Genomic DNA, 24365 nt, shown 5'->3' with positions numbered 1-24365 from the left:
ATCCTCTTTCCCTCCTTCCTCTGTCCGATCCAACCAACAACAGCTGTGCTCACTATTACATGGGCTACAAGATATGAGACTGGGGGTACACATGAGAAACGAAATGGGAAAGCATTAAAAAGCTGTGTAAGGGATGTCTGGGTGGCTCAGTCAGTTAAGCATCTGCCTTCAGCTCAGGTCATGATCCCAGGGTCCTGGGATCAAGCCCTGAGTCAGGCTCCCTGCTCAGCGGGGAGTCTGCTTTTCCCTCTGCCTGCCGCTCCCCCTGCTTGTGCTCTTTCTCTCTCTCTGTGACAAATAAATAAACAAAATCTTTAATAAAAAAAAAAAAAAAAGCTGTGTAAGAAATTACCGTAAATGCATACCACCCTACCCTGACAGGAGAGGTTTTGAAATACAACACCTACCTTTGGATTCTTTTAGATGTCAGAATCTAGCAATGAAATGCCTTAGAATATAACAATTACATTAGGTTGAACCATCTGAAAGTGTTGACTTATAGGTCTAGAATAGATAACTCCTGGCAATTTCATACTGGTTCAACTTCACAGAAAACTTATAAAAAATATTTATATTTTTAGCAATAGGTTTATTGTGGGAAAAAAAAAAAAGACTAAGCAACTATAATACCTCGGGTTTGGGCAGCTTCCTTTAAAGCAGCTATAAGGTGAGGCTTCAAGCTGTCCAAAATGAACCTTCCTTCAAGACCTGGGAAAAGGGACCTAAAAAGTGAAAGAAACACAGCAATCGTAACCTTCTAACAATTCTAAGATAAAGAAATTCTATTACATAATTTCAAATCAGTTAAATGTACTATATTACATAAATTATAATGCACGTACCAAATCACACTACAATACTTTTTGATCGAATATTATCTAGGCTTCACTTTAAAACACGGTAGCATCATGTACCATATCCAAGTCCAGAATAGTCTAAACATCTTAGAATGCAATTAACTTTATTTTCTGAGATGTCATACACATCCTCAGTTATCAAGAGTTCCTTAATGTACTATTCCCATTAAATTCAATTTCATCAAAATAATTCATTATTGACTTAATCTTACTTCATTATTAGCACTTTAGAACTGTTTTCAGTGTTCTGTTATTGAGATTTCCAAGAGAAACAACTGTTCGATAACTTTCTGGCTCATTAACATCTGAATGCTTTTTCACTTTAGAATGTAAAAATATACCCTTTCATATTTTAACAAAGTATTTCTGCAAAAGTTTTCCTGACTATAAAATCTACACTGATGATGACTGACGAATTTCACAATAAAGGACTCTAGACGTATGTGGGGGTGGGAGGAGGGAAACAAGCACTGCAGAAGCGTGAGCTCTACCTTGGATAGTCTTCTGAGGTAATATAAATAACATCTTGATCTGATACAGATGAGGAGAAGGGCACAAAATTTCCGTTTTGTAAAGGTAGCAGCTCCAACCCCAGGAGTTCACTGTAGGCTTGGTCAGAAAGCACAAATTCCAGAAGGTGAAGCTTGTCTTGGGCATCACCCGGGTGCGCAGACTTCCTCAGCACCTGCCGCACCCACGCGGGCGTCACCTTCCTCACAGGTTTGGGGCTGGAGGCAGCGAGCTGAACGGCAGCAGCAAGATTGGCCGGTACCTTGACAATCTGCTTCCCTGAGCTCTGGAGGTAGTTGAGAACGGTTTTTGTGTATTCCAAACTTTCGTCCAGTTCTGAGAAGTAGGCCTGCTCCAGCTTGACCCAGTGGTTGCTAATGGAATACATCACTGCATTCTGGAACAGCTCGTTAAACAGAGGCTCTAACACCGGCTGCCAGTGCACCTTGACTTTGTTCGCATCGGGCCAAAGCTTATAGATGATGTCAACCGACAAGGGAAAATCGGAGCTCTTTTCTGTCTCCAGACGTTTTATGGAATCTAAGATCAGAGTTGCGTAGGCTTTAGGGACAACGTTCACAACAAGAAATTCATTCCACAAAGCTGCCGGGTCTCTCCACTGATCCAGCTCTCGCCACTTTATGCTTCTGCGATTGTCAGTCAGGCCAAAGAACCCACTGATGTGAACTGGGAGGCCTGTTTTGCTTTCCTCACCCGGCGGCAAAGGAAGAAAGCAGAAGGCTTTTCCTGAGAAATCAGCTATTGCTCCTTTTTCTTCATCATCTCCTGACAAAGACATGGCTATTCCAATGATTGGGACAAATTTCAATTCATCAGCTAAAGAGTCAAGTTTACCACTAATCCCTCGCCCACCCACACTGTTACACACAAGCCAAGACGTTTTTTGTGCGTCCTTAGTACTCTCATCTTCTAAAACTATATTTATATGATATGTTACACAGGTTATGCTATTGCTTGGAATTTTTTTACAATAATTACTTATAGCAGTTTCCAGGATCTTTACAGAATTGGGCCTCTCATGTTTCAGGGCCTTATTCTCACTAGCAGTTACCCTAAACACCAGTCTCTCGGTTCCATCGGCCTCTCGGACGTGTAAGGAGACATCCTGCACACTTTTTAGGAAGAGCAGCACTGTGTCTGCATCTGCCCTGAAAGACTCAAACAGCTCAAGAACCTTCTGCTTATTGTAGAGGTTACTACTAAGCTGGGAAGGTTGTAGGCGAAGAGGGAAACGGAAAAACGTTCCTGGAAAATTGGCATTTACAAACGTTTCCTTGGTGCTTCCAAAAATACCAATAAATGGTGCAAACTGGTCTGAAAGTTCACTAATTTCTTTGCTGTCATCTTTGAGGTTCCAACATTGTCCTGATTCATGCGGACCAAAAAGTGTCTGATGAGGATCTAGCATTCCAATCTGGTCACCACTAAAGATACAAGGAACATCTGTGAAGAAAAATTCAACAGTCACGATCAACTCTGAAATTTAATGGACAATTATAATTACAATGTATAATTGCTATCAAAATATTATATGTGGAAAAGCATAAACCGTAAAGTGACTCAAACACAGATTTATCTAAAATCAAACTAAATTTAGCTCAGAAATTTGATTCTCTGAACATGAAATCTAACGATTCTCTTTTGATTCAGTAAATACAAGGCAGAGAAACTTTAAATGCTTACTGTGAAAACGTAAGCTAAATCTTCAAACACCTACTAAACAATTAACATATGTAAAGGGTATCTGGATATTTATACTCGGCCCCCACAGCCACCTGAACTCAATTATACAAAGAGTTGCATCCTACACTCAAACATTTCAACCACAGATCCTCTGCAAAGAGGGGGAGAGAAATCACCGCACAGGTGACTCTGCCCACCGTGTTACTTGGTGAGCAAAAGCCCTGGGGTGAGTCTACAACAAGCCCCCCCCCCACACCACAGTTCGCCTCCACCCCTGTGCCTCTCATGCTGAGCACACCTCACCACACGGAACCTAAGCGTAATGCTGCAAGAGACAAATTTTTTATGTAGCATGGCTCCTAAAACCAATAGCAACTGTTTCACCTGTTTCTCAACCACAGAAAGAATAATATTTCCACAGAGGCAGAAAAACTAGGAATGTCAGATGCTATGGACTTCAGCAGGCTGAGCTGTCACAACCACGGACTCCTAAACTTCCAGGTATTTTAAGTAGGAAATGTAACATCCACCAACCCAGCCGCTAAATCCATCAACAGTGGTGGGATGGCACTCTCGTCTGCACTCCCTTTACATCACATCTGCACTCCCGTTACTGAAATTACATCAGAGAGATTCCTGACAGTTGTAAAGCATAATGCATGACCTTCGCAAATCCTCAGATTAGAGCACAGCACTCCAGTTAATACCGTCCCACATAACCGTGCTCATTCGCAAACAGGGAACAAACAAATCCACAGTGATTTGCAGATGCTGGCAGTCAGCTAGACTCTCTGACTAAACAATTCATTCCTGTACGACAGTCTCCATGCTTATGCAATTCACCTATGTGCCCCCATAAAATTTTAAAACTTCCACACGTCACAGGCCTGAGGGGTAACTCATAAATAAACACATCAACATTAACATTCGTGTATAGTTGTTACACAATACTGTGAGATATGATTTAACATATAATTTACATTACACAATATATTATAATAATATAAATGCAATCAAAATAGACGCTTACTACAACTGGACTATAGTGAGGGTGACCCAACATCCCACTTGCAGCTCCAATTCAGACGAGCAGTTTGAGAATGATACCACCGTCTTCCACTCTGCTGAGTGTTCCAGTGTGAACAGTTAGTTATATGGTTACCCTAGCTATAGCTATAGCTCTGCCAGCTAGCTCAGTCTCTCCTCCTGCAAGTTCAAAATGCAAACAGAGTTTGAAACTAAACCATAGCAAGTGCCAATCCCATTAAAAAAAACTTCTTAGCACAAACTACAGTAAATAAAAACTGAGAGCTCTGACTCTGGAAGAATAGCCAACTACTCTTAGAGATGTCTACACCAAAAGTTTCATGTACTTCCTATTGTACCCATGAACCAGAATCCTCATATTCTGTCTAGATTCAAAACATGATTTCAAAGTAATCTTTAAAATACTCAAAAGTTAAAGAAGAGCAAAATTTTTATCAGGAAAATGTTGAGAAACCAGAATCAAAGATCTTCACTTTGTTATTCAATTCTACTGAGTATTATACTTTCCTCTTTAATCTCCTAATTAAAAATATGTACAAGAAAATCTGTGAAAATGTTTGTCTGACTCAAAGATATTCAGTGTAAAATTTTTTTAGAGTAGGAACAATTTATATAGGCATTTCAAGAGCTACATTTCAAACCTCATGTAAGATAACATACTATATAATATTACACTGATCCCATCGGATCACGACATTAACTTTTAGCATCACATGATGAAGCTCTGGTGTATCGACCATGGTAACTTTAGAAAACATGGATAGTTCACTGGCATATTTCTGGCTGCCACCAGAAAATTTGGAAAAGATGAATTTCAAAGTATCATCTCCAAAGTTAACCAAATAAATTACAAAATATAGGTTAAAATAATTTTCACAACCGTGACTCAAAAACTAAATACTATACCTGTTATATGATAGACAGAATTAAACCCGATTCCGAATCTTCCAACCTTCAGGGGGTCGTCCTTTTTCCTGCTTCTGGCTATTTCCTGAATGCCATGCCAGTCCTCTGGGGTGAAAACTGCATTGTTGTATACATACAGAGCCGGCCCTGCGTGTTAAAGCGCACATGCAGTATTCAGAAAGAAGTAAGCTGTGGTGTTCAGTCCTCTGTCAAGAGCTTCCTCTACATAAAACTGCTTATTCCATGGGAAGATAGAAAGAAGTGAATGGAATGACTGAATTCTGCATGATAATTCTGATTTTCACAATAAAAGTAAAAACACAAACTAATGGTAAAAAATAACTAGCAGGAAAAAAAAATGATTGCTGGCCAGAACTCCAAAAAGGAAAAATGAAGGATTTTATGATACTTAGACATCCAAACCACAGAGCAAATGAGGAAGTTAATCAGAGTATAGTATTACTTTATAAAATTTGTTCCTAAATGGCATATTTAAATCATTTTGTAAACAGGATAACCTATAAATGTACTAAGGAGACTTGCTATCTAAAAAAACCTTGTTAATATATTTTTTCATAAAGAGAAAAATAATCCTTTAGTCATGTTAATAATCACCTTGTTTGTTTCTGTTTTTGTCAGCCTGTGGATTTTTCTATACAAGGCATTACCTGTGTAACTAAAATAACCATTAATGTGACAAATTTTAAAATCAGCACTTCAGAATACTACTACCCTGTCTTCAAAGTAGTTCTTTTAAAAGGTTATCTTTATAATTCAAAATATTTGCATTTATAATGTGACTTTATCATTCAAAATATTCTTGGAACACCACTTTTTGAAACTTCAGAATCTCTAACATTCTTTGACTATGTTCAACTATAGTAATTAATTATATTTAAAAATAATTTATATAAAGTGCAAAGATCTTAAGTGCACAGCTTGATGAATTCTTACAAAGCAAATAAACCTGTGGAAATGTCATCCAAATGAACACAGAGAACCTTCCAGCACCCCCAGAAGCTTCTCTTCACGTGCCTATAAATTCAAGCTCAGATATGAGGATGCTGGCCATCCTTTGTTTTACAAAAAATGGCCTGGTGCTGTGTGTAAAATAGTCTAAGGATGGATAGGAAAGTAGCCAAGACTGCCGAGGCCTTTCCGAGGAGGAGCATGCAGGGGCTGAAGTGGACTCCAGATTTCTGACCCAATTCTACCATTACCAACTCATCACTTCGGGCAAACGAAAGTCTTTAAGGCTCAGTCTCCTCAACTGCTAGTCTGTAAAATAAGGATGAGAACAATGTCGCCTCGCAAAGTGTGGAGGCTCAAATGACACAGTACAAATGAGGGCCCAGCACAATGCCTAGCAGAGTAAAGGCCTAAACAGTCAGATACCGTGACTGTTGTAATCATTAGTGGGATATGACATGTTAAGTACTTATGATTAGCAAAATATTATTATAGGAATCTTAATAAAATTAGTATCTTAATCATCAACAGCTAACTATAACTGGGCCAAAAGGGCATCTGGCGAACAGTGTCTCGTTCTGCCTACTCCAAATGTCCATTAAAAATACCTATGAAGACACAGAAACAGGGACCACAAAACTTCACAACACTGAACACCAGGACTGAGAGTGAACCTCTGCCAGAATCCAGAAAGAACCTGCATAACTAGAAGGTCTACAGAAGGGAATTAGAAATCCAGCAGGGAACACACGAGGTAACCCCGGCCGGGAGCAAAGCAGAGCTGCCAGCCTGGAGGAAGACCTCCCTTCCTTTCCACTGTCAACCCAAAAACCCTCTGAGGCCCAGCTGCTTTTAGAAAACACCTGTCAAGTTACAGAACAGATGCATGTTCTTACAAATTCAAACAAAATAGTCCTTCAAATGAAAAAGAATTTCCTCCTCACATCCTCACTCTCCAAGGTTTACGACACACCAAAACTGTCTCCCATCGGACCCATCACTGAGCTACTAGAAGGAAGGAGACAGGCGACCAACACCCCCGTGTGTGGAACTGTCCTATACACTGGCTTCCTGACGGCGCCTGACACACGTGTACGCCGCCTTCCGGAGCACGCCCTGACACATGTGTACGCCGCGTTCCGGGGCGCGCCGGACACACGTGTACACCGGCTTCCGGGGAGCGCCAGACACACGTGTACGCCGCCTTCCGGAGCACACCCTGACACACGTGTACGCCGCCTTCCAGAACACGCCCTGACACATGTGTACGCCGCCTTCCAGGGTGCGCCGGACACACGTGTACACCGGCTTCCGGGGAGCGCCTGACACACGTGTATGCCGCCTTCCGGAGCACGCCCTGACACACGCGTACGCCGCCTTCCGGAACACACCCTGTCACATGTGTACGCCGCCTTCCGGGGCGCGCCGGACACACGTGTACACCGGCTTCCGGGGAGCGTCGGACACACGTGTATGCCGCCTTCCGGAGCACGCCCTGACACACGTGTACGCCACCTTCCGGAACACGCCCTGACACATGTGTACGCCGCCTTCCGGGGCGCGCCGGACACACGTGTACACCGGCTTCCGGGGAGCGCCGGACACACGTGTACGCCGCCTTCCGGAGCACGCCCTGACACACGTGTACGCCGCCTTCCAGAACACGCCCTGACACATGTGTACACCGCCTTCCGGGGTGCGCCTGACACACGTGTACACCAGCTTCCGGGGAGCGCCTGACACACGTGTATGCCGCCTTCCGGAGCACGCCCTGACACACGCGTACGCCGCCTTCCGGAACACACCCTGTCACATGTGTACGCCGCCTTCCGGGGCGCGCCGGACACACGTGTACACCGGCTTCCGGGGAGCGTCGGACACACGTGTACGCCGCCTTCCGGAGCACGCCCTGACACACGTGTACGCCGCCTTCCGGAACACGCCCTGACACGTGTACGCCGCCTTCCGGGGCGCGCCGGACACACATGTACACCGGCTTCCGGGGAGCGCCGGACACACGTGTATGCCGCCTTCCGGAGCACGCCCTGACACACGCGTACGCCGCCTTCCGGAACACACCCTGTCACATGTGTATGCCGCCTTCCGGGGCGCGCCGGACACACGTGTACGCTGCCTTCCGGAGCACGCCCTGACACACGTGTATGCCGCCTTCCAGAACACGCCCTGACACATGTGTACGCCGCCTTCCGGGGTGCGCCGGACACACACGTACGCCAGCTTCTGGGGCGCGCCGGACACACGCAAACGCCGGCTTCCAGGGCGCGCCCTGATACACGGGCTAATCGGTGCTAAACCTTGTGGCGCTCAGACAAGCCCACTCAGCCAGCAAACAACCCGGTGAGGCAGCACTATGCATCGCTCTTCACTGACTTCTGTATCTAGCAGGCATAATCCAGTTATTTCAGATTTTAATCACGGTATTATCTGATTATACTCATCTTTTTTTTTTTTTTAAGATTTTTTTTATTTATTTATTTGACAGAGAGACAGCCAGCGAGAGAGGGAACACAAGCAGGGTGAGTGGAAGAGGAAGAAGCAGGCTCATAGCGGAGGAGCCTGATGCGGGGCTCTCGATCCCATAACGCCGGGATCACGCCCTGAGCCGAAGGCAGACACTTAACCACTGTGCCACCCAGGCGCCCCTGATTATACTCATCCTGAAATCATACTCATCCTGGAGGTTTAATCTCATATCTCACTGAATCTCCACCTCTATCTTGCAGGTCAATTTTAAAATACCCCAATCAACCCTGATTGAAAAGGTGCCTCTTGGTTCTGAGAGTGAAATAACAAAACAATAAACCTCTTGAGACAATTTTCTCAGACAGAAGTTAGTTATCTGGGAAGGAAAGGTGAGCAGCAGCCCTGCAATCTACTTACTCCTGAAAGGGAATAGGGGGAGAGAGAGAGAGAGGGAGAACCCAGCCAAATCTCCTTGTAAATATGCTGATGACAGATCTCTGGGCAAAAACACTATCTGCTAGCAGAGGAGTCCAGGGGATACTTTTTTGAACTTGCTTATTATAAGTAAACCTGGAATTTACAGATTTATGAAACAGAACTCCCTGAAAAAGTCACAAGCTATTTAATTATCAGAGAAAAACATTAACATGTTTAATCACTGAAATAGCTCCTTTTGTGTAGGTGATGGCCTGCGTGCATCACTCAGAGGCCACCTCCGCTAACTGTGGGCCCAGGTGTGTCCAGCACAGCATGAACGGACCTAGCAGGAGGTGCTGGGAGTCCAAGACTTCTCCATACTTCCTTCACTGTGTCTCTTAATTAACCACATCCTTGAAATCCTTACTGGTGTGAAAATGGGTGAGATCTCCTCATTTCTATGCACCTGATTTGACAGATTGAGTCTTCTGTCACCTGATTATATAAAAAAGAACAAAAACAAGGTGGACTGAAGAGTTCTCTTTTGCAAAATTAAGTATCAATAAAGGGAAACAAAACTAAGATCCAAGACAATAATACCAGCTAAGACAACATTTATATCTGAACATAAGAGAGAGACATTCTCAAATATCCAAGAGCATTGAGCAAATATTTGTTATAAATAAAGGTATCAAAGATGATTTCTTCCTACTTTAATGTGTCCAAGTTTGTTTTAAATCAGCTCATCTGATAATAATTTAAAGACCCTATCTCTAAGTGTATAGCCGACCCTTGAACAACACAGGTTTGAACTGCACGGATTATACACGAATTTTTTTTGGTAAATGCTGTAAATGTATTTTCTTTTTTTTACAATTTTCTTAACATTTTCCTCCCTCTAGTTTACCATATTGGAAGAATACAGTACATAATACATATAGCATACAATATATGTGTTAACTGACTACGTTACGGATAAGATGTTCTGGTCAATAATAGACTGTTAGTAGTTAAGTTTTGGGGAAGTCAGAAGTTATACACAGATTTTTGACTGCACGGGGGTTGGCACCCCTGACCCCCACATTCTTCCAGGGTCAACTGTACTTATGCACAAATTAATAAATCTGTTTTTAACAAACAGTTAAATAATCTGGTTTTGATATGTATGTGTATGTATATATATATATATATATATATGTGTGTATATACACATATATACATATACACATATATATATATATTTTGTTTGTTTGTTTGTTTGTTTTTTTAAATGAGGTGAAGTCAAGGCTGGAAGCAAAAAATCCTAGACTTTAGGTAGGAGTTTGAAGCAAAAGACTTCTAGGATCTTCTCACACTGTTGCCTTTAGGCTCTACGGTACATACATAATAATATCAGTATGACACAAGACATAAAATTATCACACAGATAAACCCATTTAATCCACAAAATAACTTGGAAGCAGGAGCACTGGGTAGCTCAGTTGGTTAAGTGTTCGCCTTCTGCTCAGGTCATGAACCTGGGGTCCTGGGATCAAGCCCTGCATCAGGCTCCCTCTCCCTCTGTGCTCACTTGTGCTCTCTCTCTCTCTCTCAAATAAATAAAATCTTTAAAAAAAAATAACTTGGAGGCAGATTTTGTTCTTATTACCATTTACAGACGAGTGGACTGAAATTAAGCAGGGCGAGGCCATCTACTTAATCATGGTGAGTAAATATGAAGATTGGAGCAGTCACCGGGCAAACTGGTGCCCAGTGGAGACATGCCTCGTGGTGGGCCTGTGCAGGACCAGGACCTAAACAAGAGCCTCCTCTCCACATCTGGTATCTTTCAACAGTAGTTAACAATAAATCAAGGAATCCTAGAACCAGGACACCTGACTTGTTACTCCTCTCATTATAAAACTGGAAGACGGTAGAGAGACAGCCTGCCCCCATCACCAAGGCAGGAGGGGTCAGGTCTAGAATGGCAGCCTCCTGGTATGTTAGGTCTCACTGTCTTCACACAACAAACAAGTACAACTTGCCCATCACAAATCTGACCAAAGAATGAATATATCAGCTCTAGTAAATGTTAAATATATAATGTTTAAGTATTTAACAATTAATGTTGATTACTCTCCTAAATCATAAAACATCTTTTCAAAAATATATGACTTACACCTCTTTAAAAGTCTGTTTAGGGAAGTCTGAATCAATCGTTCTCATTTTCAATAACCCTCCATTATATATAGTCATTCTATTATATATAATCATATGTAGTTTGTATGTATCATATATATCATTCTATTGACTTTTAAGTTCCACTAAAAGTTATGAACATTCTTTTGAGCACAACACGTCAAAGAGTAGGCCAGTAGTTGATTGGTTATGGTTCTCTTACTGTCTTTCCTTTCATTGTCCTTCCTTATTCTCTTGTCTCCTTCAATCCTTCTTCCCAACCCACATCAAAACACGTCAAGGGTACCCTAAAAGTAGAAAATAATACTTCTTTCTAAATGCAGAGAAGTGTTACATATATGGAAAGGGTGTCCTTCTGTCTTCCTAATAATATAACTCACAAGTTCACTGAATAGAATAAGAGGCTTATGTATTTACATTGTTACTTTGACTTTCAACATTTTTACTCTTTGTTCTCTAAAAATACTGACTTAGCAGACTCCTGCCCATCAAAAGCAGAGAAAAACATCCAAAAAAGTGGAATTAAGTATACCAAGAAGTACAGTATGCATGGTAATTAGACTGTTCATCAGAGTATTGTAAATCACTATAAATGACCTGTTCACACATAAAACAAACCTTGTTCCTAGCTAATTATTGATTCTTACCCTGATATTGTGCCATATCTTTTGACCAAAGAGTCTCTGTTCCATATTGAGTTTCATCATATAAAAATTTAACTTCTGTGGCCCCCGCATCTTCTGCGTTCTGAATTAATTCCTAATCAAGAAATACACCAAAAAATAATATTTAATAATAATACAGTAACCTGCCCATCTTCAAATTTATGTATAACGTTTAAAAAGTAATTACATTTAAGTAACAGGAACCCACTATTGGCATCGTTACCTTTAAATCCAGTGGGGATGTGATTGCATCTAATTGTCACAAGCATTGAGAGTCTGGTTGAAAGCTTGTGAGTCCTTCTCCAATTATACACCTAAAATGCGATTTTTAACTTGCTATCTCCTCGCCCCAAATACAAATCCTGAGACTATAACTCTCTTATTTATAATCTACTCAAAGCCTTCATTCAAAAGAAATTACTCCATTTCTGAAAGCTGCATGGATTGTTCTGCTTCTGGGACAGGTATCTTCTTCCCAAGGTAGTTACCAAATACAGACCTTTATTTATCACTTTCTTACCAAACTTACTTTCTTTTAGGAAAAATGTATGTGTGTACCAATTAGTATTCTGCATTCTTGAGAAGTTGGGTTATGAACCTGTCTTTCCACTGCACTAAAGCTGAAAGCTTCTTCACAGTCAGGACTGACTCATTCCTTTCTCACAAGGAAGGTAGTAGTGTTATTTGTTTGGCAGATGGGTGGTCACACCTCTGCAACACAGAAAGGAAAGAGCAAACTACAAGATTTACACCCATCGGTAGCCACAAAAAAATCCTCAGTCTCAACAACCCCAATCAGTTTTGCATGCCTACCAAAAACAGGCTGGACTGTGGTCCATTTGAAGGGAGCACCAGACTCTGAAATAAGAGTCCAACTCTTAAAGTCAGCACCATAATCATCAAACTTGAACTCAAGATATTATCTCTTGTTTATTCTGGACCTTGTCGAAAGTAAGGAAAAGTCAACAAAGGATAACTGCGTGGAGAAGCTCTGACTTAGACCAAACCAAATCAAGTGGTTATATTTTAAATGGATGGGTCTTTAAAACACAATAATTTACCCTGTATTATTCACAGTAAATGAGGGGAGAGAGCGGTGAGGACAGACAAGAATTAAGGAGAGCTTATACTGATCCTATGGCAATGCCAACAGCAAAACCTACAAGAGACTCCTTTTAGACCTAAAGACACAGATTGAAAGTGAGGGGGTAGAGAAGCATCTATCATGCTAATGGCCACCGAAAGAAAGCCAGAGTAGACATACTTATATCTGACAAAAGAGATTTTAAACCAAAGACTGTAACAAGAAATGAAGAAGGGCATTATATCATAATGAAGGGGTCTATGCATCAAGAAGATCTAACAACTGTAAATATTTATGCCCTCAACTTGGGAGCACCGAAACATATAAATCAATTAAAAACAAACATAAAGAAAATCATTGATAATAATACAATAACAGTAAGGGGACTTTAACAACCCACTTACATCAATGGACAGATCATCTAAGGAGAAAATTAACAAGGAAACAGTGGCTTTGCAAGACACACTGGACCAGATGGACTTAACAGATATATTCAGAACATTCCATCCTAAAGCAGAATACACATTCTCTTCTAGTGCACATGGAACATTCTCCAGAATAGATCGCATACTGGGTCACAAATCAGGCCGCAACCGGTAGAAAAAGACTGAGATCATACCATGCAAATTTTCAGACCACAATATTTGAAACTTGAAGTCAACCACAAGAAAAAATTTGGAAATACATGGAGATTAAAAGAACATGGAGATACATGGAGATTAAAAGAACACCCCACTAAAGAATGAATGGGTTACCCAGGAAATTAAAGAAGAAATTAAAAAATACACAAAAACAAATGAAAATGAAAGCAAGACAGTCCAGAACCTTGGGGTTATAGCAAAGGCAATCCTAAAAGGGAAATATATTGCAATATAGGACTACCTCAAGAAGCAAGAAAAGTCTCACACAACCTAACCTTATACCTTAAGGAGCTAGAAAAGAACTGCAAAGAAAGCCTAAAGCCAGCAGAAGAAGGGAAGTAATAAAGATTAGAGCAGAAATAAATGATAAAGAAATGAACAAACAAAAAAACCAGATCAATGAAAATAAGAGCTGGTTCTCTGAAAGAATTAATAAAATTGATAAACCCCTAGCCAGACTTATCAAAAAGAGAAAGGACCCAAATAAATAAAATCACAAATGAAAGAGGAGAGATCAGAACCAACACCACAGAAATATAAACAATTATGAGAATATTATGAAAAAGTATATGCCAAAAACTCAGCAATCTAGAAGAAACGGACATATTCCTGGAAACATACAAACTACCAAAACTGAAACAGGAAGAAATAGAAAACTTGAACAGACCCATAACTGGCAAAGAAACTCAATGAGTAATCAAAAAGCTCCCAACAAACAAGAGTCCAGGGCCAGATGGCTTCCCAGGGGAATTCGAACAGACATTCAAAGAAGAGTGAATACCTATTACTTTCAAACTGTTCCAAAAAATAGAAATGGAAGGAAAACTTCCAAACTCTGAGGCCAGCATTACTTTGATTAAAACCAGACAAAGACCCCCATTATAAAAGAGAATTACAGGCCAATATCCCTGATGAACACGGATGCAAAAATTCTCAACAAGATACTACCTAATAGGATCCAACTGTACATTAAAAGAATTATTCACCACGATCAAGTGGGATTTATTCCTGGGCTACAGGGGTGGTTCAATATCTGCAAATCAAGCCACATGATATACCACATTAATAAAAGAAAGGATAAGAACCATATGGTACTCTCAATAGATGCAGAAAAAGCATTTGACAAAATACAGCACCCATTCTTGATAAAAACCCTCAACAAAGTAGGGATAGAGGGAACATACCTCAATATCATAAAGGCCATTTATGAAAGACCCATAGATAATAACATCCTCAATGGGGAAAAACTGAGAGCTTTTCCCCTACAGTCAGGAACAAGACAGGGATAGCCCCTCTCACCATGATTATTTAACATAGTACTGGAAGTCTTAGCCTCAGCAATCAGACAACACAAAGAAATAAATAAAAGGCATCCAAACTGGCAAGGAAGAAGTCAAACTTTCACCATTTACAGTCAACATGATACTCTATGTAGAAAACCTGAAAGACTCCACCAAAAAATTGCTAGAACTAATATACGAACTCAATAAAGTGACAGGATATAAAATCAATGTAAAGAAGTCTATTGCATTTCTACACACCAATAATGAAGCAGCAGAAAAAGAAATCAAGGAATCAATCCCATTTATAATTGCACCAAAAGCCATAAGATACCTAGGAATAAACCTAATCAAAGAGGTAAAAGATCTGTACTCTGAAAACTAAAGAACACTTAGAAAAGAAACTTACGGGAACACAAAAAAATGGGGGAAAAAATCCACGCTCATGGATTGGAAGAACATTGTTAAAATGTCAACACTACCCAAAGCAATCTACACATTTAATGCAATCCCTATCAAAATATAACCAGCATTTTTTTAAGGTTTATTTATTTTAGAGAGAGACAGTGTGTGCACACATGAGTAGGGAGAGGGGCAGAAGGAGAGGGAGAAAAACACAAGCAGACTTCCCCATTGAGCTTGGAGCCCGAGGCAGGGCTTGATCTCACAACCCTGAGACCATGACCAGAGCCAAAACCAAAAGTTGGACACTCAACTGACTGAGCTACCAAGGCACCCCACCATCAGCATTTTTCACAGAGCTAGAACAAACAATTCCAAAATTTATATGGAACCACAAAAGACCCCAAATAGCCAAAGTAATGTTGAAAAAGAAAATCAAAGCTGGAAGCAACACAACTCCAAACTCCAAGCTCTATTACAAAGCTGTAGCCATCAAGCCAGTATGGTACTGGCACAAGAACAGACATACAGCTCAATGGAATAGAATAGAAAACCCAGAAACAGACCCACAGCTATATGGTCAACTAATCCTCAACAAAGCAGGAAAGAACATCCAATGGAAAAAAGACAGCCTCTTTAACAAATGGTGTTGAGAAAACTGGACAGCAACATGCAGAAGAATGAAACTGGACCACTTTCTTACACCATACCCAAAAATAAATTAAAAATGGATGAAAGACCTAAAAGTGAGACAGGAAGCCAACAGAACCCCAGGAGAGAACACAGGCAGCAACCTCTTTGATCTCAGCAGTAGCAACTTACTAGACACATTGCCAGAGGAAAAGGTAACAAAAGCAAAAATGAACTATTGGGATTTCATCAAGATAAAAAGCTTCTGCACAGCAAGGAAATGATGAGCAAAACTAAAAGGCAGTCTATGGAATGGGAGAAAATATTTGAAAATGACATACCTAATAAACAGTTAATATCCAAAATCTATAAAGAACTTATCAAACTCAACACCCAAAAAACAAATAATCCAGTTAAGAAATCAGCAGAAGGCATGAATAGACATTTTTTCCAAGAAGACATCCAGATGGCTAACAGACACATGAAAACATGCTCAACATCACTCATCAGCAGGGAAATACAAATCAAAACCACCATCTCACACCTGTCAGAATGGCTAAAATTAACAACATAGGAAACAACAGATGTTGGCGAGGATGTGGAAAAAGAGGAACCCTCTTGCACTGCTGGTAGGAATGCAAACTGATGCAGCCGCTCTGGAAAATAGTATGGAGGTTCCTTAAAAAAGTTAAAAATAGAACAACCCTATGATCCAGCAACAGTATTACTACTATTTACCCAAAGGATCCAAAAGTACAGATTCAAAGGGATACATGCACTCTGATGTTTACAGCAGCACTATCAACAATAGCCAAACGAGGGGAGAGAGCCCAAGTGTCCATCGACTGATGAATGGATAAAGAAAATGTGGTATATACATATAATGGACTATTACTCAGCCATCAAAAAGAATGAAATCTTGCCATTTGCAACATGGATGGAGCTAGAGTGTATTATGCTAAGCAAAATGAGTCAGGCAAAAAAAGACAAATACTGTATGATTCACTCACATGTGAAATTTAGGAAAGAAAACAGATGAATGTGTAGGAAGTGAATAAAAGGAAAAAAAACCATAAGAGACCCTTAATGATAGAGAACAAACAGGGTTGATGGAGGGAAGTGGGTGGGGGGATGGGCTAAACAGGTAGAGGGTACTAAGAAGGGCGGGCACTTGTTATGATAAGCACTGGATGGTATATGTAAGTGATGGATCAGTAAATTCTACTCCTGAACCCAAAAAAAGAAATAAAAATAAAAAAATAAAAAATAAAAACAACAAAAAAATAAAATCACTAATGATGGAGCAATCCCCCCAATCAGCACCTATCAGAGTATGACTATTTAAATTCAATTAAACACACCTAATCCTTACTCTCTAAAAACTTAGCATCTAAACCAGAAATATAATGAGGGCCAAGATGTTAAAGGCATCAAACACTAAATAAATCAACAAGAAGAAAAATGCAGGATAGTTGATCTACTCTTACAATTAATTGAGGAGTTTCCTCATTAGGCTTAAACACAAAATCTAATTTTTGCTGTTATCTTCTACTATTGCTTTCTTTTATGGTTGTTCAGTTTTTTGGGTTGTTTGACAGGTATTCAATGAGTATATTCAAACTAAAAGAATACACTGAAAATAGAAACAAATAACTAAAATCATTATCCTATTAAATAAATTCTCCTAAAAGGCAAATCTCTAAATCCAGGGGTCAAATGTGTTCATGGCCCCTGAATGCAGGTTTTGCATTATTTTGTTCATCTAGTCAACAGGTTGTTTTGTAAAGTATCTGCAAGATGTTTCACATAACATTTATAAAATTACACTATATACTTACGTAAAATGACAAAAAGAGTGTCCCTAGAGCAACAGTGTCTTGATCACAGCACACAACAACTTAGTGAGTTCCTCTGACTCTGAAACCTCAAGTATTTACAATGGCTGCATTTTCAACCCATCCTATCCAGCATATGCACTGCAGGCACAGAGGGAAATAAATACTGCTATTTAAATATAGACAAAATTTTTAAAAAGTGAAACACTACTAGGACTTCCAATTCATTTTACTCCATCTCATTTTTATCAAAGTAAATTCACACATGTACACAACACATGCCCTACCTTAAGAATCTGTCCTCCTTCTGGATATCTTCTTAAAATGTCCTTGAGAAAATCAACAAGTGGTGGAGTTGTCTGACCAAATCGACCTAAAATCCATAACACATTTAAAAAATGATTTAGAAAAAAAAAATCCCATGACTATTACCACTGGGTTATTTGGTTCTAAGACATAGTAAAATTATACAAGTTATGACTTTATACATTTTACTGCAGCACTCAGGTATGGAAATCTACCTAAGATTGAGTAGAAAGCAAAGCGGAATCAATTTATCGACTCTCAAGACTTTTAATTAAACTGCAAAATTCAGGTTTTAAAAAAATGTTCAGAAATAGACTATATATCACAAAAGATTATTAATTCAAAAATAAAAAGCATGGCAGGGGGTGAGGGCAGGGATTGCTGCCATTTTCCAAAGCAAGTGAAATAATGGCATCATTTTGTAGGTACTTTGCCACTAAACAATAAGCCAGAGATAGCGGTGTCTAGCATGACATTGTTAATATTCTCAAACTCAACCAATGTTCTGATTATTCTGAGATCGGCATAGTCAATGTCCCTGTGGCGGTCCAGTTCAAATAGCCTTAGGCATTTCCTAACTGAGAGAATCATAGAACTGACTGACCCGGTTGCCTTCAGAGAGGTGGTGACAGGCAAGTATAGAGAGGATGGGAAAAGAAAAGTTAACTTTTCAGATGCACAGAAAAAAAAAAAAAGAAAAAAAATCTGTGTATCATTAAAAAAGAACTCTGTGCTTAAAACAATGAAATCATCACTACAAATTTATCGACATCATTTTGGCACAGTGCCAAACACAGTGCCAAGAGGAGCAAGCCCCAGCAAGATTCTGCTCCACAGGGCATGATACCCCACACATTCTTACAATTCACCAGCTCCATCTACCCTTGCTTTCCTCCGGCCCGGATACCCCCTCATTTCATCCCATGGAATATACTTTCATTTCACTTTTAAAATATAATCTTTATGCAACTAAAAATGGCATACGCTCCCAGTAAAATCAATGTAATACCTCCCCCTTTCAAGCCTTTTGATTGAAGGTTTACAAAAAGATGACAATTTTTGAAAGTCAGATCTCCAATCTTGATCCAGTCAGGTAACTGAAAAAAGAAAAGAAAATGTACGAAAAGCATTATTGTTCCTAAAACTGTACATTAGAAACTACCTCATCTTTTTTTTCATTTAAGAAATAATGTTTGTTAACCATTCTCATCAGGAAATAAGTTGCTCTGGAGAAGTGAATATTTCAAAAAACAGAAATTTAGTCAACAATTTTATTTAATTAAAGGATTTTTCTTAACCTAAAGGATTTTAACTTAAACCTAAAAGATTTTTCCTTAAATAATTACAAATAGAGACCTGCTTCAAAAGAACTTAAATTTTTTATGATGAATCAGAATCATTAAAATAAACAAAATTATTCTTTTCACATTTCCAAAGTGTACCACTCAGAAGCCAAAGCCAGATCGACATTCTCCCGCACTCAAGTGTTACTATGGAATGACCTCTCACAGGTCAACGGTCTGCAAATCATTACTCAAAAGCTCACCTGAAGAATCACCTTCATAACTTACACTCCTCAACAAGGTGTGAATGACATCATTTACCATATCAAAAATTCATTATTTCCCACTGTCTACCACCCATACCACACTGATATCCTTCCTAAAGCTCAAACTGTCAAAAGTGACCTCACTGGATTTCCTTCCAAACCCTTATCTCTCATCTTCTACCTTGTATCTCAATTAACAGGGGCACCTCCTAACTGTTCACTGTAGAGGGAACCGTGGGGAGAAGTTCTCTCTCTCTGCAAACCACACATCCAATTACCCTCCAGTTTCCAGCAAGTACATTCCCAATTTCTCTCAGACCTAACCTGTTCTTCTCCCATTTCCAATTGCTCAGACTCCTAATATTTCTTGGATTTTTATAATGATCTCACCTCTGGTTTCCTTACTTTCTGTGTATCATCATTCTAGCCCCCATTTCTAAAATACATATCTGAGCACATTGTTACAGCTCCCAGCTTATAAAGCACTTTCATATACATATTCCCACTGAATCTTAAAGCAGGCCCGAAAAAACTCCCTGCATAGGAGATATGGATAAGAATAGTAATTATTTTGTGTTGTTAACCACAAAAATCTCAGAAACAACCCAATTCTATGACATATTAATATAGTGGAATATCATACAGCAGAGAAAAATGGATTAACTAAACTGTACATAACTTTGCGTGAATATTCATAACATAATATTGAGTGAAAAAGCTAATTCCAGGTTACTACATATGGAATAACAAACTTTTTATAAAGTTCATAAACAAGTAAAAGTAAACAGTATATCATTCAGGTTATATATTTAGGTTATACACATACACGTATATAGATCGATACATACATAGGTATATATCATATACACACACACATACACACACTTATGATAAAACTATTAAAACAACTACAAAAACAGGCAACAAAATAATAAACACGAAGGGGTAAGGGAAAAAAGATAGGCACACAGGCTGGGGAGGAGAAGCACAGAGGTAAATATAAACTATTAACAGTGTTCTCATTCTCCAGTTGGATGATGTCATCTTGGTTGTTCATTCTATTGTTAGTTAATTAACTAACTGATTAGTTACTAAAAGAGAGCCATGCATAAGCAAGGATTACTAGTCCAATTTAGTAATAGCCAAGGTACATCTGAAGGAAGAAAGGCAGGAAGAGAGGAAGGAAGGAAATTTTTTAGGCAGGAAGAAGTTTGCAGGTCTTAAAGGAGACTTCAATTGAAAAGGAAGAAGACACAGTAAAATGTTAGTAAAAACAGATGTAACCGACTATGTGAGTCTGACTGTGAATGCTTTCGGTGGACTGTAATCAGTGACCTATCTACAGCGAAGTGATTCTCCCAGAGAGAAATCAAGCAGCATAGATAACTGACCTCAGCAGTGCTATCAGCTTTCTCCTCCTGAGTCTGCCAAGATTAAAGGATTTTGCTTGGGCCTCTCTCCTTCCTAGACCCAAAATCACTCCAACCGACCAAAGTCGCACTGGTCCTATTCATCTCCAGAGGCAATGAAATAAAGTTGCCCATTTAAGTCCTTACACACGTATTTTAAAACAGAGTGATTGTAAAATGATTTGAACATCTGGATTTCCGTCCATGTCAGCCTCAACCTCCCTCAAAAACCTCAGACATGCTCATTTTCATTTACCATGAAACAGTAACTATTTCCAAATTACAATGCAAACAATACAATATTGATTACAATTGGATCTCCCAACACCTCTTCCTTTGTTCAGCGGTCAAGGACACAAGGAGGTTCTAAGATTCAAGAGTTGACAGAAAGGACATTTTTGATCAATTAAGGGACAGGAAAGTTAAGTAATATTTCAAACCTCCTGATTTGAGGCTCGACCACATTTGGTACAAGAGGAAAAACGATCAGGGAGATACACAGCTATAATGAATAGTTTCCGTCTCTGCATGAGACAGGAGGTAAACTTAAAAATTCCACTTCCAGGCCAGGAAAACAAAAGAGAGATAAGGAGAAAGAGGAGAGTAGATGCCCCAGAAAGACAAAGTACTGAGTGCCTACTTCTTACTATGTCCAGTACCAACCAAAACCAGTGAGTGACAAGGAGTCCTCAACAGCTTTTGTTTCCTTCCTACCCTGACATATTTAGAATTCCATTATTTCTGAGTCTGTCTCAAGGCTTGTGAACATCCTTGGCAAGACCTTCTGTCTTATTTTACATCTACCCCATTACACTACACACATGCACACAAGCACACACATGTGCACACCCATTTGTTACCAAACTGCCATAATCATACTTTTCCGAAGTGTGCTGTATATTCTTTCTTTCCAGTTTCACCTCTATAGTCAGTCATAGTCTAGAACTCCCTAGCTCAGGACAACACAAGTTTCGTAACCAGAACCCTACCCACCCATCCACTCAATCTGAAACATTCCATGCACCATAGCCACATTCACCATCCACTACCAATGCTTTGCAGACACCTCCAAGAACACTGTTAATGGCAACACTGGGCCATGACTGAGCCTCTTGGTATGAACACATGTAAGGGACAAGATGACAAAGCAGACCCAGGGGAGTAACCAAAGAAGGAGGTATAGAACCAGAAGAGTATACAAGGAAGGCTAAGAGGCAGAGATGGGCCCAGAAAAAAGAGGTAAGAATGACAAACTTTGCTCCTAGATTCTGTCCAAAGTCCTCAATCAAGTCACTGTCTGAATGCCACCAAACACGGTGGGGAGCTGGTAAGGAGGGCTGAGCTGTGGAGGAACATAACAGCAGTTTAACTGAAAGTCTGTGTCTAAGTGGTCAAGAGACCATGGTGTGGACCCAGGTACACAGAAGGTCAAGATTACATTGAGGGATTAAAAATCACAGGTATCAAGTACTTCCCCAATGTTTGTACTGGGTACAAATTCAACACCTGAAATGTCATTCTGTATGGCTCAGTGTCCTTATATATTTATTAACATTTTTACCTCTTTAAAACCTGGAAATGAACTTTTATCACATAAAATTTGAATAAATTTTAAGGATCGAAGAACAAGTTAATTTTCAGTAAAATGCCTCCATTTAACTCCTCCTTTGAGAAAATTTAGCTTTTTCACTAACCTTACAGTATATATATGACAATATGAAATATTGCTATCTTCCAAAGTTTTGCTCTCATTCATTTGCAACTCAAAAGTTTTAATGAGCATGTATTCCTCAAAATAACAGCTTCTATAATACAGTCCGAAGATCCTTTCAGCCCTAAATTTCTATGATTCAAAACTGAGGGGAACCTCTAAGACATTAAAGGTGAAAATACTCCAGCTAAAAGTACAACACAATTAGGAAAAACGTGAGTAATGGTTAAGTCACTTCAAAACAAGTAAACCACAACAACAAAAACCCTCTGACTATATAAAGCCCATTGAAAAAGTATCTTAATTTCAGGAAGTGAAGATTCAGACAAAACGGCGGGCAGGGGGCAGGGTGACACAAATGTTGAAATGGTAAATCAATTAAAATTACAAGTAATGATGAGAACATACCCGTTTGATGTTGTTCGTGTTATGTACAAAGCATTATTTCCAGGGTGACCATTAACTGAGCATCTATCTGCCTTCCACGACATGGGAATAAAACCCGTTCAGTTTCACTCTCAGCGAGCCTACTGATAGCTAGTGGACGCGCTACAACCCGGAGCATAGAGGCGGGCCCATCGTCCTACTAAGGAGAGGGGATCGGCGGGCCATACCTCCCTGTCGCCGAGCCACAGCCGCTGCTCCGACACCGGGAAGCCCGTCTCGGTCAAGATGCGCTCCTTGATGTCGCGCACCGTCCAGGACGCCTGAACGGCCACGGTCCTGCAGCCCACGCAGCCGGGGAGGACGGTCACCCGGAGCCACCTGTGCAAAAGGCAAAAGGACCTTCAGTGGGGCCACGTGGGGGCCCTCCCGCCCAGGGTCCCGGTGGCGGGGAGCCTCGAGGCCCTGGGCTCGGCCCGGCCAGGGCAGGGTTACCTGTCCCCCATCGCGAGCGTCCTCGGCGAGCGCGGGCCCGCGTCCGCCCCAGAGCGCCGCGCCTACTCACGGCCGACGCCGCCGCACCGAGAGGCCCGGAGCGGGCCCCGAGCGCGGGATCCTCATGGCGCAGGCGGGCGCCGCCCCGGCCGGGCTCAGCCGCAGCCTCGGGGAGCAGCGGCACCAGCCGAGCTGGAAATGCGAGAGGAAGCCGCGGCCGCGGGGGCGGGACCAGTGCCGGCAGCAGCGGCGCGCTCCCGGCCGGCAGGGCCCCTGGAGGAGCCGCCCGCGGGCACGCGCTCGCCCGCCTGGACCGTTAGCAGCGTGGGCGCCCCGCCCCGCCTGCAGGCCCCGCCCCGCGCCGCCCGAGCCCGCCTCCGCGCAGGGGCCCGGGACGACCTGAAACACTTAATTGTATATGCAGAACATACATTGAGGGAAGACGTGTATTTTCCCTGGTGGAGTTCAACAGTACCAGGAAATGCAGAAGTAGACATTCCTAGGGCCTACGTCTCCTTCGCCTCTAAAGACTTTTTAATCTCTGGAAGCGTCTGCAAGTAAGATCTATGGTGGCCTCTTGGGCACAGCGGGAAACGTGATTGCAGAACACAAGCGTCTTTCACGGCTTCCCCTTTGTTTCTAAGGCACAAAAATAGGATCAGTGGTTCAGTTTGCTAGAGGTAGGAGTGCCAATAAGAAAGTAATAGATGATTATACACATGAACGTATCCTATGACATGTTAAAATACATGTAACTTATTTTGGCAACATTATCTTTCATTGTTGGTAGCCTGTTTTCCCATCACACCTGCAAGCTCCTTGAAATCAGAAACCCCAGTCTTAAAGTTGATGGAGTCACCCCAGAGTAACTAACGTTGCCTTGTAATTTGAAAGTATACGTA

At 40.8% G+C, this 24365-nt stretch overlaps 1 protein-coding gene across 3 annotated transcripts in view; it reads right to left on the bottom strand.

The window, feature by feature from the left end:
* SACS (sacsin molecular chaperone) overlaps nt 1-24365 on the bottom strand; it is a 90621-nt gene that overhangs the window by 23775 nt on the left and 42481 nt on the right. For 2 of the 3 annotated variants that reach the window (XM_087865236.1, XM_087865237.1), the window contains exons 3-9: nt 23199-23349; nt 18925-19012; nt 17897-17982; nt 11720-11831; nt 5025-5171; nt 1349-2831; nt 631-722 (exon numbers count right to left, since the gene is read on the bottom strand). In XM_087865236.1, the coding sequence (XP_087721362.1) occupies nt 631-722; nt 1349-2831; nt 5025-5171; nt 11720-11831; nt 17897-17982; nt 18925-19012; nt 23199-23349 (2159 nt within the window). Of the gene's footprint in view, nt 1-630; nt 723-1348; nt 2832-5024; nt 5172-11719; nt 11832-17896; nt 17983-18924; nt 19013-23198; nt 23350-23463; nt 23656-24365 lie in introns of those variants that run through there. The other variant, XM_045797097.2, reaches the window with a different exon arrangement.

The sequence above is a fragment of the Ursus americanus genome, chromosome 10, assembly GCF_024610735.1.
Source record: "Ursus americanus isolate L20-20 chromosome 10, mUrsAme1.1.p, whole genome shotgun sequence".
NCBI lineage: Eukaryota > Metazoa > Chordata > Mammalia > Carnivora > Ursidae > Ursus > Ursus americanus.
Note: the sequence above shows the minus strand (reverse complement) of the source record. Positions and strands in the feature narration are given on the sequence as shown.